The following is an 18,306-nucleotide window of genomic DNA, read 5'->3' as shown; positions in this document are numbered from 1 at the left end:
GTGGCTGGTTTCAGGGCCGAAGGCTCTGCGGCAAGTCTAGGGATGTAGCTGAGATGGGATCAGGGATGGCCACGGACAGGACCTCTCCCTGTCCCCACGATCCCAGAAGCCATGGGTCTGTGCCTGATGGAAGTCACGAGGCAGCAGTCACACGTACAAAGCAGAGGCTCTTTTATTAATATGCCAGAAATCCGGAGACATCGTGGGTTTTCTAGGTAACAAATCACCAATATACAAAACCTTAACAGCGTTGCTCCCGCTCTTGGTACAAAATGATTGTCGCGTGGTGTGGAGTAAGGCTGGGTTGGGGGAGGGAAGCGAGGAGGAGGGGCCATATGGCATCTCTCCCCAAAGCAGGGCAGAGGCACAAGGCCACCATGGCCACTGACAGGTGGTATGATCCAGGGCCAGTCGGTAAGTCTCCCGTGGTTTCGTTCAGCTATGACACGGGAGGTGAGGGTGTCTGTGCTGGATGTCCTGGGTACCACACAGCTCACAGCCCTGGGTGACACCTGCTCCCTGCTCCATGGCCTGTGTGTAAGTCGGAGGGTCAACTTGCCAAGGTCCCCCAGTGATACCGAGGGGGCAGCTGTCCTTAACCTCAATGACAAGGGCGCCCACCAGTGGCTGGAGTCAGGTCCATCAGGCCTTCATCCTGCCCTGGCTAAAAGCCTTTCCCAGGGCAGGGTTGGGAGGCCGGGACTAGACCCCACCCTTCCTGGGCCCAGCCTTCCCCTTGGGGGTGGGGCGGGGGGACTCAGCTTCCCTGGCGCCCCTCCCAGGGTTCAGCCTCCTGGAGGCAGAGGCAGGGACGAGAACGAGACGCTGAGGTTGGAGGACTCACCCTCCTTTAGAAGCTGCCCCTTGACTCCTGCTTCCAAAATGCCCATTTCAATTCAGAAAAGCTAAAAGGCACCCAGTTGTGCAAATAAAGTTCCTTCTCTGGAGAGCCAAAGGGGTTCTGGCCTGGGGCTTAGTGCCAAGCTGCCTGTCCCGGTCGGTGGCCCTCCAGAGACCAAGAGGACGATGTCCGTCTCCTGATTCCCTTTGGGAATCTCAGTGGTTCTCAGTGATTCGTCATTTCCCCAAAGGGCTGTGCTTTAAAAACAAAATCACCCATCACGTGTCCCCTGGTGAGGGGAAGAGCTGTGGGGCGTTGGCTACGGCCAGCCCCTCTTGAGGCCACACCTGGGGACACAGGGTTGGGAAGCCAGGAGCTGCGCGCCTGCCTGGCTGGGAAGAGGACATGGTGAGGGGAATCCTGCCCACCCATCTTCTAAGTTGTGGAGGCAGCTGGGAAGCTGGGGTTGGAGCGGGACGCCCAGTGGGGGCAGCTTGCTCGCTCCCTCTGGACCCCTTTCATCCAATGCACCGCGCTGGGCTTGTCGCCCAGGAGGGCTGAGCCAAAGCCCCGCCGTCCTGACCCTGCTTCTGCTGCCACCACCACCACGGCTCCCCAGGACTGCCAACCCCCACGGTCTGCTCTGGGCTCAGGCACCAGGAAACCGAGGAGTCACCTCAACCTACTCCTGGGAGCGGAAACTTTGGGGTGAGCCGAGTCCCCCACTGCTGCCTCAGCTGAATCCACAAAGGGTGACTGCCCTGGCTGAGAGGGAACTGGCCAAGCGCACGGGCAGGATCAGCCACAGGGCTGCGCTGGACGGCCCGCCGTGCACATCGGTGCTCTCTGCCCCCGTTCCCACGCCAGTGAAGGATCTGCTGTTGTCTTTAGCAGAATCCTGAACTAACCAAAATGTCTTTTTGTTTGAACAGGACCATCCCCAGGAAAAGATTTAGTGGCAAAAGCCCATTTCAGGACTTGGTGTGGGTCTCAGCCGTCGGCCTGGCCTCTTTCTTCTTCCCGCTGGGCCTTGAGTCCCAAGGCCATTTTAGGAGCATTTTCAACAACAAAGGTTGAAACTGAAAGAAGTGAGGGTGAGGAGGCTCAGGGAACCAGGATGCAGCCTCTCTCATGTCCCAGCACAGGCTGAGATCTGACCACCAGGAATAACCCCAGCCCTGAATTACTCTCTCAGTAGGTCCTAGGCACTGGTCCCCCAAAGGAACGCCATATCACATGATCACATAGAGATACTCAACCCGAGGATATGGATTCTTTTCCTTCCCAAGTGGTTTTGTCCCCAAAGCAGGACACACAAACCCCGGGACGTGGGCCACAGGCGACGTTAGTGGGGAAACTAGCTGTCGGCTGGGATGGGATTCTGAATGCGGCTTCAGGAAGACGGTGTGGAGCTGTCCTAGGGACAGCTGGCCCACTTCAAAGGCAAGCCCTGCAAAGATCGGCAGAATCTATTCAACTGCTCTTGGAAAGGGGCCTTCTGGAGCTTTCTGTGCTATGGAGAGCTCCTAGTGGCCGGACCCCCTTGCCGAATGAAACTGACCACTGGGGTTAACAGGGCAAGGTGGTTACAAACCAAACTGCGTCCTGTCTGCCTGACTTTTCTTCTTTCTATATATAAATATGTGCATATATATGAATATGTGTGTATATATATAAAATACGTATATATATACCCACACATTATTTTGATACATTGTAGTAAATAATACTATTGTGTTATTGCATAGAAGAGATGGCTTTTGCAGGCTGGGGCTAGGTGATGGTCTGGGAGCGCTGGCGGCTGCCTGGAGTCTGCTGGGCGGTGGGGACAGCGCAGCCGCTGAGCTGTCGCTGCTGTTCCTCCTGCTCCCGGGCGTGCTCCTCGTACCACTCCTAAAGCAGAGAGCAGACGGGGGTGATGAGAGGGCTGTCCCGCCCCGCCCCGCCCGCAGCCTGACGGGGGTCCCCCAGTGCTGTGACCCTCCAGCCCACAGTGGGCAGCGGGAGGAGCCCCAACAGAGGAGGCGGGGCTGCTGGCCCCACCCAGTTGGGACAGAACGCCACCCACACCAGACACGCTGGGAATTCTGAATACGGCCATAAATAGAAGATTTACAGTGCCGCCTTTCCCTTTTTAATTAGAGGTTTGCAAATCTCCTTAGTCAATTGTGCTTGGCATTCGCATCTCTTTAAATGAGTCTGGGTGGTAATAAGCACTCTTTACTTGCGAACGTAATCTGTTAGTCAGAAAGGGACGTCCCCCCCCCCCCCCCATCCCTTGTATTTATCCCTTTTTTCACTGGGCAGAAACTCTGTCCTCATTTTATACCTGGGACACCCAAGACTCAGAAGTTATATAACGTGGTATGAAGCTGGGTGCCTCTTCTAACTCCCCTGTTGCGTCTGCTGCCCTCCACAGAGGCCATGGGGGCATTTTGAAAAACATCAAACAGCTCACCCACCTAAGACCATTACTGTTACATCATCCAACATTGTCAGAGACAGACAGGTATTCAGGTAATTAAGAAATTTTAAAAGTAAACCCTATGCTTTTTTGTTTTTAGAGTTTAAAAAATGCTGAGGAGGCCCAGTTCTGCACCCCCTCCTTTTACAGAGGCTGGGAGCAGGCGGACAGGCAGGGGCCAAGAGGCCAGGATGGGACCCGAATGCATGTCTGTCTGGGGCCGTCGCCTCGCTTGCTCCGTGGGGCAGACTGTCCTCTTTCAGATGTGAATTGTCTGAGTAACTTGCCCAAGGTCACAGAGCCTGGAATCAAAGCCAGCTTTTATGATACCAAAGCTCATATTAGTTCCTCATCTCTGTGACAGCCGAGCCACCAGGTATCTGCCCAAACCCCTTGTGGTTGTACAGAGAATGTGTGAGTCACTGCAGGGGACGGCGGCCTCCCAGCCTTTAGGGCGTGGACACCGGTCATCACCATCCCAGGGAAACAAGGGTTTCCAGCCTGAAAACAGCATAGCCACAATGGCTGGCGAGGGAGGTGGGACCCTGAGTGGATGCGTGGCCCGTGGCCCGTGGGCTGTCTGGAAGGCAGACCGCCAGCCCGCGTGGTGCTTTGCAAGCTACTTCACTTAGCTGCCAAAGCGGGAAGGCTGGGAGATTTTGCAAAAAGACTTATTTGACTTTTCCCTTCTCTCAGGCCCTTGTTCCCATTGGGCAGTGTTTGGCTGGATGTGGGAAGAGGACACCCTCCTTGAAGAGGCTGGTCCCGGGCAGCTCACCGTGGCCCCCTTGCTCCCTCTGCCCGCTATGTCTCCTGCCGTCCACATTTCCTTTGCGGTTCTGGCTCAGAGTGGGACACTGAGGTGAGGTTCAGTGACTTATGTGTTAGACCAGACAGGAGGGTTGCCAATGTCGGGGAATGCATCAAGGGTTCAAGGCCAAGCCCCCAAACCTAAGTCCCAGGCACAACAGATCATCTAATAGTTCCCCACCAAGCCCCACCCCCTGCAACTCAAATGGGGACCAGAGAGCAGCCCCCACTGAGCAGGGGCGAGGACCTCTCCCGCCAGGAGCTGGGGGCAAGGGTCTGGGTAGCGTGGTCGGGGTGCTCCTACCTGAATCTCCTCCTGGTACATCTTTAGGCTCAGATCGCTCTTGGTCCTTGATCTCCGTCCCAGAAACACCAAGGTGTTTTGCTAGAAAAGAACAGAGAGGTTGCAGGGACCTAGTGCCTGCTCCTCTGGCTTCTGTAACAGTGCCCCCTGAAAAGTGTCACCACAACTTGAGGGGACGGACAGTGCGGGGGGGAGGGCACTAAGCTACAACCTGCTTCTCCATCGGGTGAGGCCCCGTCCCTCACCTCATATTTCTCCATCTGGGAGAGGATCTGGAGCAGCTGGGGGACGTCCGAGGTGGCTCCCCGTACCTCCCGGTAGAGCTTCAGGACAGCGACCAGTTCGTCTTTGGACAGTTCCTTCTCAAGGGTGATGCCACCGTCAACTGCAGGAGGGAAGGGCGGCAGTGGGAAGGGGCCTGGGGGTCAGAGCCCCCGGTCTGGCTCAGTCTGGTTTAGCCATCCTCCCTCCTGCCCCTGGGTGGGGGCTTAAGGTTCCCTCTCCACGCAAAGCTCTGGATCTGTGTGACATGCCCCCCGGCCTCTTGCCATCTGGAACCCACGTCCCTTCCCCTCCCTTTGCTGGGGATGCCAGGAACACTGGTCAGGCCAGCAGCTTACAGGGGACGGAGGGTTTCAGGAGGGACTCTCCGAGCAGAAAGAAAACGATCAGGTAGTTTGATAGGATAGAGGTTTGGAAACAAGTAACAGGGATGTGACCGTATTGACGGAGAATCTGGAAAGAATGAAGGATCGGCACACAGAAGGCTCTGCAATCCGGAAAAAGGGGGGCAGTTATTAAAGTGGGGGTCGTCAGCTGCAGAAGGAAGTGCCGTTTGGCTCTGCGGCCAACAGCAGTTACACCACTTAAACCAAGAACCCCAGTGCAAACCTGTCATATAGAAATGCAGAGGTGGTAACTAAAAGGGGAGACAGCTTAGGGTGAGACGGGAAAGGTGGGACCGAGGGCCTGCTAGGTTCACAAGAAGCCTGCGACTTTCCTGGATTCTGACGTGTACTGTTGTTCTTTTTAAAATGAGACCATGAGCATTCTTCTGTCATTATTTGAAAATCAATGCAAATAAGAGATCTAGAAAGAGAAGGCAGATCTGTAGGCCGAACTGCCCGAAGACTGGACAAGCAGACAGCTGGAGTGGACAGTCGAAAAGCTGACAGCCGGACAGACGGCAAAGGCCCCTGCACAGCCGCTCGCACGGACCTTCCGAGTCCTGGTTCTTGCGGCTGTAGTTCATCCGGAAGACGAAGGCTTCGAGGATGAAGGCCACGATGATGGTCATCACCACCTGGCCGGGAGTGGAGAGGAGGGGGAGTGAGCCGACAGAGCCGGGTCAGAGGTGGCTACTGGCTTGGAGGATGGAGGATGGAGGGTGTTCTGTGGCCCCGGACCTACCATGGTCACGATGTAAAAGGTCATGAAGTAGAGACGGCTCCAGTGGGAGGTCTGAGAGGTGACACCTTCCTGGAGACAGAGGGAGGCCGCCAGTGAGCCAGGGCCTGGGGCAGGGGCGGCCAGGTCACTGTCTCCTCAGGCTTCTCCGTGGCCCCCAGCTGTTTACAGATCCTTCCTGATTTGCCTTCAGTTGTGGGAGACAGAGGAAGGGGACCTCGCTCCCCTGGGTCTAAAAATTCCTCGGTGCTCCTAAGGCCTGGACGCGCCCCAGAACTAACAGGGTTCAGGACTAACATGGAAGGTCTTTGTCCCTGTAGGGATGGCACTTGGAAGAGTTTAAGGAATGGAAAAAAAAAAAAAAATCAACTAGCCAACAACCCTTGGCACACTGTTTCCCAGCTGAAAGGCCTCTCCCATAGCGTTGGGAGGCAGGACAGAGATGCGGAGGCTGACTGGCCCCTCCTGGCTGCTGGGGGATGTGCGGAGAGTGGGGACAAAGGCCACGTTCAGCAACTGTGGAGGGGGTGGCTCTTGGGACCCAGCCCGCACTGTGGCCTCCCCGCAGATCCCCGCCTCTGCAGGGAATGGGGAGAGCCATGCACCCCACACTGGGCGAGGAGGGACCCAGAGCCAGCCTCAGAGAATGATGGCAAGACTCCCCCAGGAGCTGACAGAACTTACCATGATGATATACCAGTTGTTGACAACTGTAAGCTCGAACAGGGTCACTGCCAAAGGGAAGGGAGAAACAGAAGCGTCTCGATCACGCTCGCTTTTGCAGAGAGTTGCAAGTGGCCTCTCTCCACCTATCCTGGGTACCAGGCACCTGTCTGCCAGCTTGGGCTGTAAGCTCTAGAAAGATCAGCCAAGGCCCTCCCTGAGCGCCCCCCATTCCTTCCTTCACAGCGAGGGCTGCCTTCTTGGCTTGTCCCCCAAAGGGTGCATCCTCTGCCAGCTCATGATGGACGTCCCTGCAGGGAATGGGGACAGCGGTGCACCCCACGCTGGGCGGGCATCTCTCTACTCACCAAAGCTGTTGAGGATGTTGTCAAAATTGTTGAGATAGTAGTAGCCTTCCTCCACGACGGTCCTGTTGCCCACGGTGTGGTTGAGCCAGCGGTAGGCGTCTGCCACTGTGCTCATACTGGACGGGGAGACAGAGGAGCAGAAGGAACATCACAGACAATTGGTCCCCTCGATGGAGAACAGAAAGTTTAAGCCAACCAAGGTCTGATTGACGAGCCTCTGTCCTGGCCCAGCCTGGTTTCCTGCCCAGCCCCCTGGCTCTCCTGCCGTCTCCCTGACTTCAAGGACACTGGTGGGAACCCCCAGACTTGCCCCCCACCCCCATCCACCTCTACTTGGCATTTCTCTGCTGCCAGTTAGGGCTTCTCTCAGCAGCCCGAGGGGGGTGCTCTGGGAGGGGAGAGAGAGGCAGTAGCTCCTTTGGACACCCCCCAACGGGTCTGGGATCTGCCCTGGAGGCCGGGTGCCCAGCAGCAACCCTATAGCGGGGTCCACCCCTCATCAGCTCTCTCTAGCTCCTGGCCAGAACTTTCTGTTCTATTCTAACCAGTGTCCCTGTTCGGAGAGCTTCTTTGCTACTCTCCTTCCAATCCTTTATGGCTGATCGGCTTTGGCCACGCTGATGTTTTGACAAGTCTGGTCCTTGAGCCCCCAGGGAGCTCCTTCAGAAGGCAGAGTCTGAAGCCTCCTGCTGTGTTAGACGCACAGACTGGGGTCTGGAGCTGGCACCTTTAAGCAGCTCCCCTGGTGATTCAGAGGTGCCCTAAAGTTTGTGACCCACTGCTGTAGGCTCTGGTTCTGAGCTTAGCCTGACACTCAAAACTGCCTACCAGTGTCTTTAGGAACTTGATCAGTGCCCGAGGCCATAAGGACCAGTTTTAAAGAGAACACTGGATGGAGTCGTGGCTTCATCGTGGTGGCTTAGGAGGAAGAGGGAGGGAAGGGGAGAGATCACGGGAGGTTGTGTTCCCTACTCTCCATCCCTGCCCCAAAGACCTTCCCGCGTGTGTCCTGTCTTATCCTAAAGGGCCACCCCTAGCTGGTGTGTCTGCCCAGGTCCCCCGGAGAGAAGTGGGAGGAAGCTATGAGACTCAAGCCTTGGAACTCAAACTGCTCCTGGTTCTGGAGTGGCTTCCAGTGCTCAACCCGCAGGGTGAGGGGACGGAGGCCTGGTTGGAGGGTGGCTCGTGGGGGATGAAACTTGCTCAGATGTCCTCACAGAGGACCGTCTGCTTCCGGGTCCCGCCCTTCGCTGCCGCACTGAACTCATAAGCCCTGGGAGCAAAGCTAAGTGAGTCCCAGGGCGTTACAGGGTGCTGCGGCTTGGAGCGGTCCCTGGGGGACCCCGAGGCCGAGGCTTGGCTCCTTGGGAGACGCAGGCTGCCCCGGGCTGGGCAGGGCTGGGAGCCCCGCGTCATACTCACTTGCAGCAGTTGGGGTAGAGGATTCCACAGAAGAATTCCATGCCCACGATGGCGAAGGAGTAGTAAAAGATGAGCAGGGTGAGGCCCAGGCTGGGGAGGAGGGTCAGAAGGGACGGGGTGATGGAGGGCCAGGCCGGGGAGACCAGCTCGCCCGGCAGCCCCGCGTCCTCAGACCCCTGAGCTGACTGATGGAGAGGCATGCCCCTAGCCAGGTTTACCAGCTGGAAAGTGCCTGCAGGGAAGGGGCCTGGTGATTCAGGTCTGGGGTGGAAAACGGCTCGAATCAGGACTCTATTACCAGACGCCCCTTAACCAGCGATTCACCCCTTACCTGTGAAGGTAGACTCACAGGTGACCCTTACCTGTGAACGTAGACACAGGTCATAAGTGAGTTGACGGCTCCCTGCCCTCCCTACTAAATATTTCAGACAGATCAGTGGAGAAAAGTGGAGCCAGGGAGACCTGTGGTGGTCAAGCTCTTGGTCTCCTTGAAGACCCGTCAGACCCTCGACTTCAGTCCTTCTCGGAACTCCTTGTCACCCACCGCTGAGACCACCCAGCTGCCCGCTCCGAGGGGGCACAAGCTTCGCGACGCCTGGCCCTGGGGGCCAAGAGGCGGGGCAGTACCTGGCCATCCGGGGCAGCAGCTCAAACATGGTGTCCAGCACGTTGCGGTAACGCTTCTTGAGTTTAAACAACCTGAGTGAGGGAAGACGGCTCGGTCACTGACACACGCCAGGCGTGGCCGCAGCCCCACCATCCACAGCACCAGGTGGAGGAAGATGGGCCGGGACCTCCCTGCCACCTGAGCACCGACTTCCCTCGGAGCCGCCAGCCTGGCTCAGGTGATCTGCATCCTGGGCCCGGATGGTGGCGGCGCCAGGATGTCAGGGCTGGATGGGCCCTTCCCTGAAAGGATGCAGGGCAAGATTCAGGCAAGGAGGTGCGGCGGCTCTTCACACGGCTCACAAATGATGCCCGAGGCTCAGAGCGGGCAAGGCCTTGCTCAAGACGGTGCAGCCACCCCAGGAGCCAGGAGAGTGGCAGAGCCCACCCCTGACCACCACCTCTCCCCCTACGAAGGACGGGAGGGGCAGTGGGCAGAACGGGACCACAGCTGGATGTTCTAGGGGAAAAGCAGGCTTCTGAGGACACAGCGAGATCCCTCACTAGTAAGGGACACTGTCCACGGATTTTTCCACATTTTTACTGATTTCTTACGATGGTCCCTGGGGGAAAGCTGAGAGCAAGTGAGGGTTTCTCTTGACAAGAGACTGGGCCAGAATAGCACAGGGTTAGGTAGGCGCTCGCGTCCCTAAGCCGACTCCGGTTTTTGACTCCGAACAAGTATGTTTCTGTGGCTACAGCCGATACCAGCACAGGCCAAGGTCACCGGGGCCGTGAGCCATGTTTCTCTCCCACAATCAGAGGCGACCCGTCCTGGGATGTGAGGAGGCAGGTGGTCTGCACACCTGCACAGGTGGAGACAGTGCCCCCGGGTGCATCTGCAGGGGGTTGCCGCCTCTGACACCAGGCCTGCGGGCCTTCCCGCTCCTTCAGGTCGCTCCCCAGACCAGCCCCAGGGCTCTCCCCACCCTCCCCTGCCCACCATTCCCAGCCCCAGGCCTCAGCACATCACCTCAGCAGCTGGAGGGGACGCAGGACCACTATGAAATAAAAGGGCTCCATGTTGAAGGCCAGAGCCAGCAGCCCCAGGAAGGCGAACGCTGTGACGGAGAAGTCGAATCTGGGAGGGAGGGGAGAAGCCACGGTCTGTTCGGCCCACCCCCAGCATCCCCCACGATGGCCGGCTGTTCCCCGGCCCTGTGCCTGGTGCTCCCACTCAAGGGGCCCATACACCAACCCCCGCAAAGGTGGCAACGGGCCCAGCAGTGGCCCGCAGCCGGCCAGCTTCCCACTGCCGTGGGGTTTCTGAGGCTGGTGTGGCCAGGCTCCAGTCACAGCCCACATCTCAGGCCCACAAATACCAAGAGACCCCCTCCTGAAGGTCCCCCACTGGCCTCACGGCAGACACGGGTTACACCGCTGGCCGCCCACCCTGATGAAGTTACTGAGGGAAGGGGCAGGACCGCAGGTCAGTCCCACCTGGAGACCAGCTAGCCCTGCTTGGGACAGAGGGCCCCTCTCTCCTCCAGATGCACATTAAGCACGCACACACCCTCCTCTACTTATTAACTTGTTTTCATCTCCCGACCCAGGACCTCGTGAGTGCAGCCTGACTTCGCGGCTGAGTTAACTTTCGTGGGCGGCGAGCGGCGTCTCGGGGTCTCTGGAAGGGGGAGAAGGGCCACCTGCTTGATGCTGATGGAGCATCGGGACGTGGTGGCACTTCGTTCTCTGTGGGTGTCGTGGTTTTTATGGAGGAGGAAAGAGCTTAGTTGCCGGGGAGGGGTGTAGGGTTAAGTGACTCAGGAAGAGCCAGCCAGCCTGAGGACACTCAAGAGGCCACGTTCAGGAGGGATGGGTGGGGGTGGCCTGAGAAACCAAGACAAGAGTCGGACCCTGGGGAGTCCTGGAGCCACAGGCAGAACTGCTCCAGGAGACAGAGGCTGTGACCTGTCCTTGGACCTTCCTTCTGAAACTGTGCTGTGGGTGTGGAGGGAGAGGACCCGGGGCTTCTATTACAGTCTCCCACGTGGTTAAGAAACATGATCTCTACTCACAGATTCCATCCGGAGGACAGGTACTCAATGGGGCCAAGCCCGGCCACTTTTAGGAACAGCTCCACCCCGTAGACTGTGAACAGGAGAAGGCAGTTAGCAGCGGCCTACCACAGCCTCTCCCACAGCTGGCCTGGTCCGTTTCCACCTCGGGAGTCATCCGAGGTCTGGCCGCGTGCCCTTCAGGTGGCCACGTCACACCCACGCCCCCCGTGAGAGTGTAGCTCCGGACCAAGGCTTGGCCCAGATGCTGGTCAGCTGGGGCTGCCTGCTAACATGAGAATGACTCACTCCCCCACTTTGGGAGTGGTCCAGCCATCGTCCGTCCATCTGACAGCTATTTCCTGAGCTCTTCTTCCGTGCCAGGCATTGCACTGGGTGTGCAGCAGTGAACAACACAGAGCTTAGAGTCTGGACTCGGGGGAAAGCCAGCCAGCGGCTGTGTTATACTGGGGGAAGAGTGTTATATTTGAAGGAATCAGGGGCCAAGCTGGATATGATCTTGGCCTGCTTGAGGGACAGAAGGAAGGTCAGGGTCACTGGAACATAATGAGAGGAGGACGTGAAGAGAGAGGAGGGGAAGGGGCATCAGCTCACACAAGAGACCCAGTTGGGAAGAGATCCCAGGTCTTTCTGATCCCAGAGTTTGTGCGCTGAATCACTATGCTACTCTGAACTCTGTAGAAAAAGCCAAGGGGCAGGGATCAAGGCAGTAAAAGTAATACTTTTTAAGAACAGTGAAAACAATTTGGGATGCAGTGTGTTCAGGATGTTTGGACATAAAATGAGAAGGATGTCAGGCAGAGCAGTGTGACGAGAGGGCAAGTGCACCAGGGCAGATGAACCCCCTGTGCAGAGGCACAGAGGTGAGAAAGGGCCCGGGGGCCCTGGGGAGCAGGATGTGTCCAAGAGGCTGCAGGTGGGGCGAAGGCAGCAGTGCCAGCAAGAGATGATGCCCGAGAGGAAGGCTGAAGGTACCCCGTGTGGCTCCACGAGTCGCACTCAGGATGGGGACTTGGTCCGGAGGGCAGTGGAGACCCACCAAAGAGTATGAAACATAGGGAGGATAGAATCAGACTCAATTTCACCTCCACTCTCACTAAGCTTCCCGGTTTTGGAGACGAGCCGTGGTACCCTAACCCAAAAGGGAGTTCTAGCCAGGCGTTGGGATAAGCAGGCGAGCAGAGCCACGTCAGAAACTTACTAGTCAGAAAGACGAGGTAACTCCAGGGCACGTGCTTGGAGAAGAAGTTCCCACCTGTGAGACGGAGAGGCAGCAATTCAAGAGGTGGGCCAGGTGCACCCACGGGAAGGGCCAGTCCCCTAGCCGGGCTCACCTTGCAGCATGAAGGTCTCCACAAGGATCCAGACCCCATTGACGGCCACCACCAAGTCTGCAACAGAGAAAGCACAGGCAGGTGTGGAAATGTACAGGTCACAGCAGCAGCCCCTGGTTAGTTTCTACGCAGCTCTGAGATGTTCAGTGAGCAGGGCTGCTCCATACACCCGTATAATAGGTAACTTTTTCCTGCTCAATGCTTTTACCGTGAGCTAAATTGACCAGTGGCTTCACTTAGAAAACAGCTACAGAAGGGAAGGGTAGAGCTGAGTGGTAGTGTGTGCCTAGCATGCACAAGGTCCTGGGTTCAATCCCTAGGACCTCCACCAAAAGATAAATACCTAATTACCTCCCCCAAAACAAAAAATAAAAGAAAACAGCCACAGATTTCTAAAAACTCACTCTGTCCCTATAGGGATACTAGTTAAGATGTTTCAGTAAAACCTAGAGATTATTCCAAGTTGGTGTAATATACATAGGATGTGAGTATTGAAAATTTTTTTTCCCCTAGAGATATCTGATTTTTAAATCACTGCAGGAACTAGTTAGTAAACCTGCATGTGCATTTGGCCTTTCACCTAGCAAGCCCACCTTCAGGGATCCAGCCCAGTGAGTCATTAGCAAAGACACAAAATGATGTGTACCGAAAAGCTATCCACCGAAGAACTATTTTTTTTGTATTTTGGAAGAACTATTTGTGACCGCAAAAAATCTAGAAACATCCTAAATGATCAGTAGGGGACTGGATGAATAATCTATGATATGTTCATGAAACAGTGTACTATTGACCATGAAAATAAAGAACATTTCTGTATAGTAATATGGTGTGGTCTCTAGGATGTATTTGGGTTTTTTTTTTTTTAATTTATTGAAGTATAGTCAGTTACAATTTATCAATTTATGGTGTGCAGCATAATGTTTCAGTCATACATATACATATACATATATATATTTGTTTTCATACTCCTTTTCATCATAGGTTACCCAAGATAGTGAATATAGTTCCCTGTGCTTTACAGAAGAAATCTGGTTTTTTTAATCTATTTTATATATAGTACTTAATATTAGCAATTCTCAAACTCCCAATTTATCTAGGGTGTATCATTAACTAAAAGCAAGGTTGAAAAAAGTGAGTAAATTATGCTAGTTTATTTAAGACAGAGAAATATGCGTATATGCATATCCACTTATAGTTTTTCAAATAATGGAAGGATAAACCAAAATGAAAGTTACCCACTGGGAGAGGGAACAGGATGGAAATGAGACTTTCTTGAATATACTTTGGTCTGTAGATCTGACTTGGAATCATATACATATTTTACATAATTATAAAGCAAAATTAAATGTAAAAAGCAATCCCTAAAATTTTTTTTTCTTTTTTGTAGGGGGGAGTAATTAGGTTTATTTGTTTGTTTGTTTGTTTGTTCCTTTGTTTAATGGAGGTACTGGGGATTGAACCCAGGACCTTGTATATGCTGGGCATGCACTGCTACCACTGAGCTGTATTCTCCCAGTTACTAAACAAATTTTTAAAAAAATACAATAAAGAACATAAATGTGTATCTAGTTGGTGACATACCCACATGGAGGAAAACTATTCCAGTTGACCTTAAAACACAGTCATCTGAATGTATATCCCTGGAGTGGCATACAATTATATTTTTAGGGTTGTGTTGGATTGGGTTTTTTTGGAGACTCTTATGTATGGACTGGGGGATAAAGCAGTGGAGGGGCTGAATCTGTGTTGTTGGGAACCAGGACTTTAAAACTGGGTGTCTAGATGTGAAAGAATGATGAAGTTAGCTAAAAACCCTATAGTCTGGAATTCGAACTGAGAATATCAGGATAAACTCACAATATAGTTTATCTTTGAAAAAAAATAAAAACAAAAACAAAATCCTACCTCTGTCCATGGAAAGGCCTAGAAACAACAATCAACTCCAAGCAATGAGACCTCTAGTGTCTCAGATTGTGGTCTCTAAACACCATTCAAGGGAACCAGAGCTCCTTAGAAAGACTGCATCTAAATCAAGCCTCTAGATGGGTAGAAATTTCTGAATCTGTGCTGTCCATTTGCTCATCATTAGCCACGTGTGGCCATCGAGCACATGAACTGTGGCTATTGTGATGGGAACTGAATTTTTCAATTTTAGTTAGCTTAAATTTAAGTAGCCACAGGTAGCCAGTGGCTGCCACACTGGACAATATAGCTGTGGCTCTAACTACCAAATTACAGGAAATAAGCAACAGAGGAACATGCAAAAAAAAGACTGAAGGACAAACAATCCTATTTCTTCAACTGAACATTGCAAGAGGAAAAAAAACAGATGGAAGAGAAACCTAAAGATTTAAATAGACTGAAGTGACATATCAACCAACCACACTCTGTGGTTCTGGAATTTGCTTCCAAAAACTCCAGTTTTCAGAGAGCGGCTGGTGAGCTGGAGTGAGGGGACAGACGGACAAGAAAGGCAGGCCATGAGATGATAACTGTTGAAGCTGGGTGCTGGGTACGTGGACGCCCATTATAATTTCCCCGCTTTGATACACGCTTGGAATTTTCTATACTAAAAAGCCAACATCAGGATTGCCGGATTTCTCTCTTGCCCTGCCACCTTCTGGAGCAGTAAGGATCGGGAGGAAAGGTACCTCAAGCTGTGATATTTCACACTTACACATGAAGTACTGGAAAGCCTTGGACTTCACAAGGATATTAATTCCTATTTGAAGAGAAGAGATGTTCACGGTGAAATTTTCATACACAAGTACGCATTCCCCTACCACACATGTCACGCAGGTAAGCAACCAGGGTGTTTCTGCCCGGGGGTGAGTAAGGAGGCTGCTCTCAGAGGGACTCCCACACTTGTGCCCAGACCTCTGGACAGGACTGAACTGGCAACAGCCATGCTGGGGAGGGCCTGGACAACCTGGAGCCGGGACAGAGCAGAACAAAGCTTTGTTGGCCACCGCTGAGATGTTAAGTTTGCTCCTGGCCTAGACCCGGCACTGTTTATTCATCCACTTGAGTACCTATCATCCCAATGGGTGGGAAAGATGCTAAAGAATACGGAATAATAACAGCTGTGCCCAAAGCCCCAGCTGTGAGAGAAATCACAAAATAGGAGACACCATCTTAACTCTTATTCATAATGGCCTGGACGCCTGGGAGCTAACCATACCCCGAGTGGAACTTCAAAACTGGCATTAAATTCAGGGAAACCTATTAGGTACGTAATACAGGCACTCTGGTTTTAAAATTTGGAACTTTATACGATGCAAATGTCACATAAGGGATCATGTACACTAGCTCTGTATCTTGCCCCAGGAGGAAAGTCAAACTCCATTATTAGATAAAAGGCAGGTTTCAGAACAGAATATATAATGTAACCCCACTCCTGTTTTTAAAATGCACAGTAGAAAAACCATCAGCAGAAGGAAACACATGAGAAAATTAACAGTGAGTCATCTCTGGTTGGGACAGTTCCATTTTCTTCTAATTATCTGACTTTGTATCAATGTTCTTCAATGAATAAATATTTCACAAATGTTTTTTGGTTTCTTTTTTGTTGTTGTTGTTCTTGATTGCCTTCCTAGTCCAACAGTATTTCCCTGCTGAAATAATTACACTCTGTCTCTTACACACACAGACATTCACACACACACACAAACTCTGAACACACACAAACTCTGAACAAGCTCTTCAAATGCTCATCTGGGGTCTCCAGAAACCTCCATCTGTCCCCAGCTGCCGAGGTACCGTATTCAGACCAACCTTACCTTTGAAGATGAAGAATGCTGTCCTGGGAAGCTCGTCAAACCAGTGCTCTCTATTTTTCTTTGCCTGGCCAGGGAACAGGGCCATGGGGCAGAAGGCATTAGGACCAGTGACCAGAACCCAGCCCTGGGGGCCAGGAAACTGCTTCCCTTCCCTGCTCTCCCAGCTAACTTGGGGAACAGTGAAAACACTCGGGGATCTAAAGAACAACGAAGCCAGCCAATGTTTGCTGAGATTTTCAACGTGCCACGCACCGGCAGTAATTTTATATAATCCTGAAAATAACTCTGTGGGTAGGGATTCTCATAATCCCATTTCCCAGGTGAGACAAGCCTTGGAAAGGTTCCATAACCTGCTTGATGTCACACAGTGACTCGTGGGGTCTAACTGAGATTCAGTGCTTAACCACGTTGCAGATGGAAGGGCCAGGGGCCACCTGTTAACCCTACAGTGCACAGCACCCAGCGGAGAGCCAAGCAGCTCAAAAGGGAAGGAACAGGACGCCTGGGTGCCTCCTGGCCTCACCCACCTCCCGTGGAGTGTCTGGCCGCCCCCTCCCTGGTCTCACAAGAGCACCCACCTTCCACTTCAAGGCGGTGACTTCGTAGATATCATAAAAGTCCTTCAGGCTACCACAGGCAACACAAAAAGGCAAAAAAGAGATCAGAACACATTCCCACTGAGCTTCAGTCCTCTCACTCGCCTGCCTGTCGTCACCTTTGAGTGGTGAGGGTGCGAGAGCAGGAGGCGGTATCTGGGGATCCCAGCTCGTCAGGGCCCAGGGGACCCGTACCTGCAGGCATCTGACTTCCTCCTTCCTCCAAGTACTATGGATACTTAATTCACTTGGTCTACACTGCCGGCTGCTGGCTTTCATCCCCCAGAGAGGCAGCCCCTGGATTAACAGCATTCTTAGACGGATGGGGACTAAGCCTCCTTCAGCAAAGGACTTAATGGAACAACTAAGGCTGACAGCTCAGACCACACGGGCCTGCTCCCTCTTGTCTCTATAGCAGGCCTGCTTCTTCTCAAATCACAAAGAAGCGTTTTGAGGGGAGGGTATGGCTCAAGGGCAGTGTGTGCCTAGCATGCACAAGGTCCTGGGTTCAATCCCCAGTACCTCCATTAAAATAAATAAGTATCTAATTACCTCCCCTCAAAACAAAATTTTAAAAAAAGAAGAAGAAAGGTTTTGGTTGTCAGCCATCAGAAGACCAAGGCTGCCCGTGGAGAGGTCAGAGGCTGTGCCCTGAGGCTGTGCCAGGGCTGTGTGTGTGTGTGTGTGTCTGTGTGTGTGTGTGTGTGTGTGTTTCATGTCACTCTGTGGATCTGCTCACATGCAACTACCCCACCTTGTTTGTGGCTTGAGGGTGAGCAGCTGGGCCAGCCCATTCCATGAGTCAATATAGTCCTTTTTTGTCAAGCAAGTGTAAATTGGATTTGGGTAAGACTTTTGTCACTTGTAAAAAGAATCTTGTTGAATAGGGTCTGCCTGTCTAAGAATCTCTGTGAAGAAAATTAAGTCTCTAAAAGCCTCTTTGCCTGCCCAAACCCCAGGGCCTTTGCACGGCCCAGCTCCCTCTTGCAAACACCTTGTCCAGCCACACTGTGCCCACCTAGCATCGGCTCTTACCTGAGCAGAGGCGTGCTGCTCTGATTCAATGCCTTGAAAGTAAGATAGCGCTCCCCGGCGCTCATCCGGGGCTTATAGAAACGCATCAGGCCTTCAAACTGCCTGTAGGAGATGCCAGCAGGCCTCTGTGGGGAAGGAAGATGGCCAGGTGGAACCCAGGAAAATGCAGAGCCCAGAATGCCCTTTCCCTTGGGGGCAGCCACACAGGCTGCCCAGCACAACCTGGATCCCAGGGCGCCCTGCTCTTTCTTGTTTTCCCAAAGGCAGGACTCCCGGTTTCTAAAGCTGCTACCCACCCACCCTCAAACATAGGGACTTCAAGGAGGCAATGGTGGGAGAGCAGGGACCAACCCACCTCCCTGGCCCAGGCCCCGCCCCCTACCCGCTGGCTGATGAGCAGGCGGTAGGCGTGCTGGATGGCGGTTCGTTTATGCAATAGCAAAGACTTGAACTTGCGTTTCTCGATGTCATTGAAGGTGTCAAACACCACGGCCAGAAGCTGTGAGTGAAAAGCAAGAGACCTGGCTCCCCCGCCTCCAGATGGCACTCTTCCAGCCACCCCAGAAGGGGTGCTCAGAAGACCCTCTCCCCTGCCCCGT

At 53.4% G+C, this 18,306-nt stretch overlaps 1 protein-coding gene across 2 annotated transcripts in view; it reads right to left on the bottom strand.

Annotated features, from left to right (window-relative positions):
- Positions 1-154: 154 nt before the first annotated feature.
- TPCN1 (two pore segment channel 1) overlaps positions 155-18,306 on the bottom strand; it is a 71,347-nt gene continuing 53,195 nt past the window's right edge. For both annotated transcript variants that reach the window (XM_032472177.1, XM_006183837.3), the window contains exons 11-28: positions 18,090-18,206; positions 17,708-17,832; positions 16,655-16,703; positions 16,077-16,140; positions 14,975-15,019; positions 12,298-12,354; positions 12,165-12,218; positions 10,964-11,036; positions 9,919-10,026; positions 8,907-8,978; positions 8,280-8,369; positions 6,858-6,973; positions 6,511-6,557; positions 5,830-5,898; positions 5,638-5,722; positions 4,665-4,804; positions 4,420-4,500; positions 155-2,734 (exon numbers count right to left, since the gene is read on the bottom strand). In XM_032472177.1, coding sequence (XP_032328068.1) covers positions 2,615-2,734; positions 4,420-4,500; positions 4,665-4,804; positions 5,638-5,722; positions 5,830-5,898; positions 6,511-6,557; positions 6,858-6,973; positions 8,280-8,369; positions 8,907-8,978; positions 9,919-10,026; positions 10,964-11,036; positions 12,165-12,218; positions 12,298-12,354; positions 14,975-15,019; positions 16,077-16,140; positions 16,655-16,703; positions 17,708-17,832; positions 18,090-18,206 — 1,512 coding nt within the window. In that variant the 3' untranslated portion in view covers positions 155-2,614. The remainder of the gene's footprint in view (positions 2,735-4,419; positions 4,501-4,664; positions 4,805-5,637; positions 5,723-5,829; positions 5,899-6,510; positions 6,558-6,857; positions 6,974-8,279; positions 8,370-8,906; positions 8,979-9,918; positions 10,027-10,963; positions 11,037-12,164; positions 12,219-12,297; positions 12,355-14,974; positions 15,020-16,076; positions 16,141-16,654; positions 16,704-17,707; positions 17,833-18,089; positions 18,207-18,306) is intronic.

The sequence above is a fragment of the Camelus ferus genome, chromosome 32 (assembly GCF_009834535.1).
Source record: "Camelus ferus isolate YT-003-E chromosome 32, BCGSAC_Cfer_1.0, whole genome shotgun sequence".
Lineage (NCBI taxonomy): Eukaryota > Metazoa > Chordata > Mammalia > Artiodactyla > Camelidae > Camelus > Camelus ferus.
The sequence above is the reverse complement of the archived record's forward strand: the minus strand, read 5'-3'. Positions and strand labels throughout refer to the sequence as shown.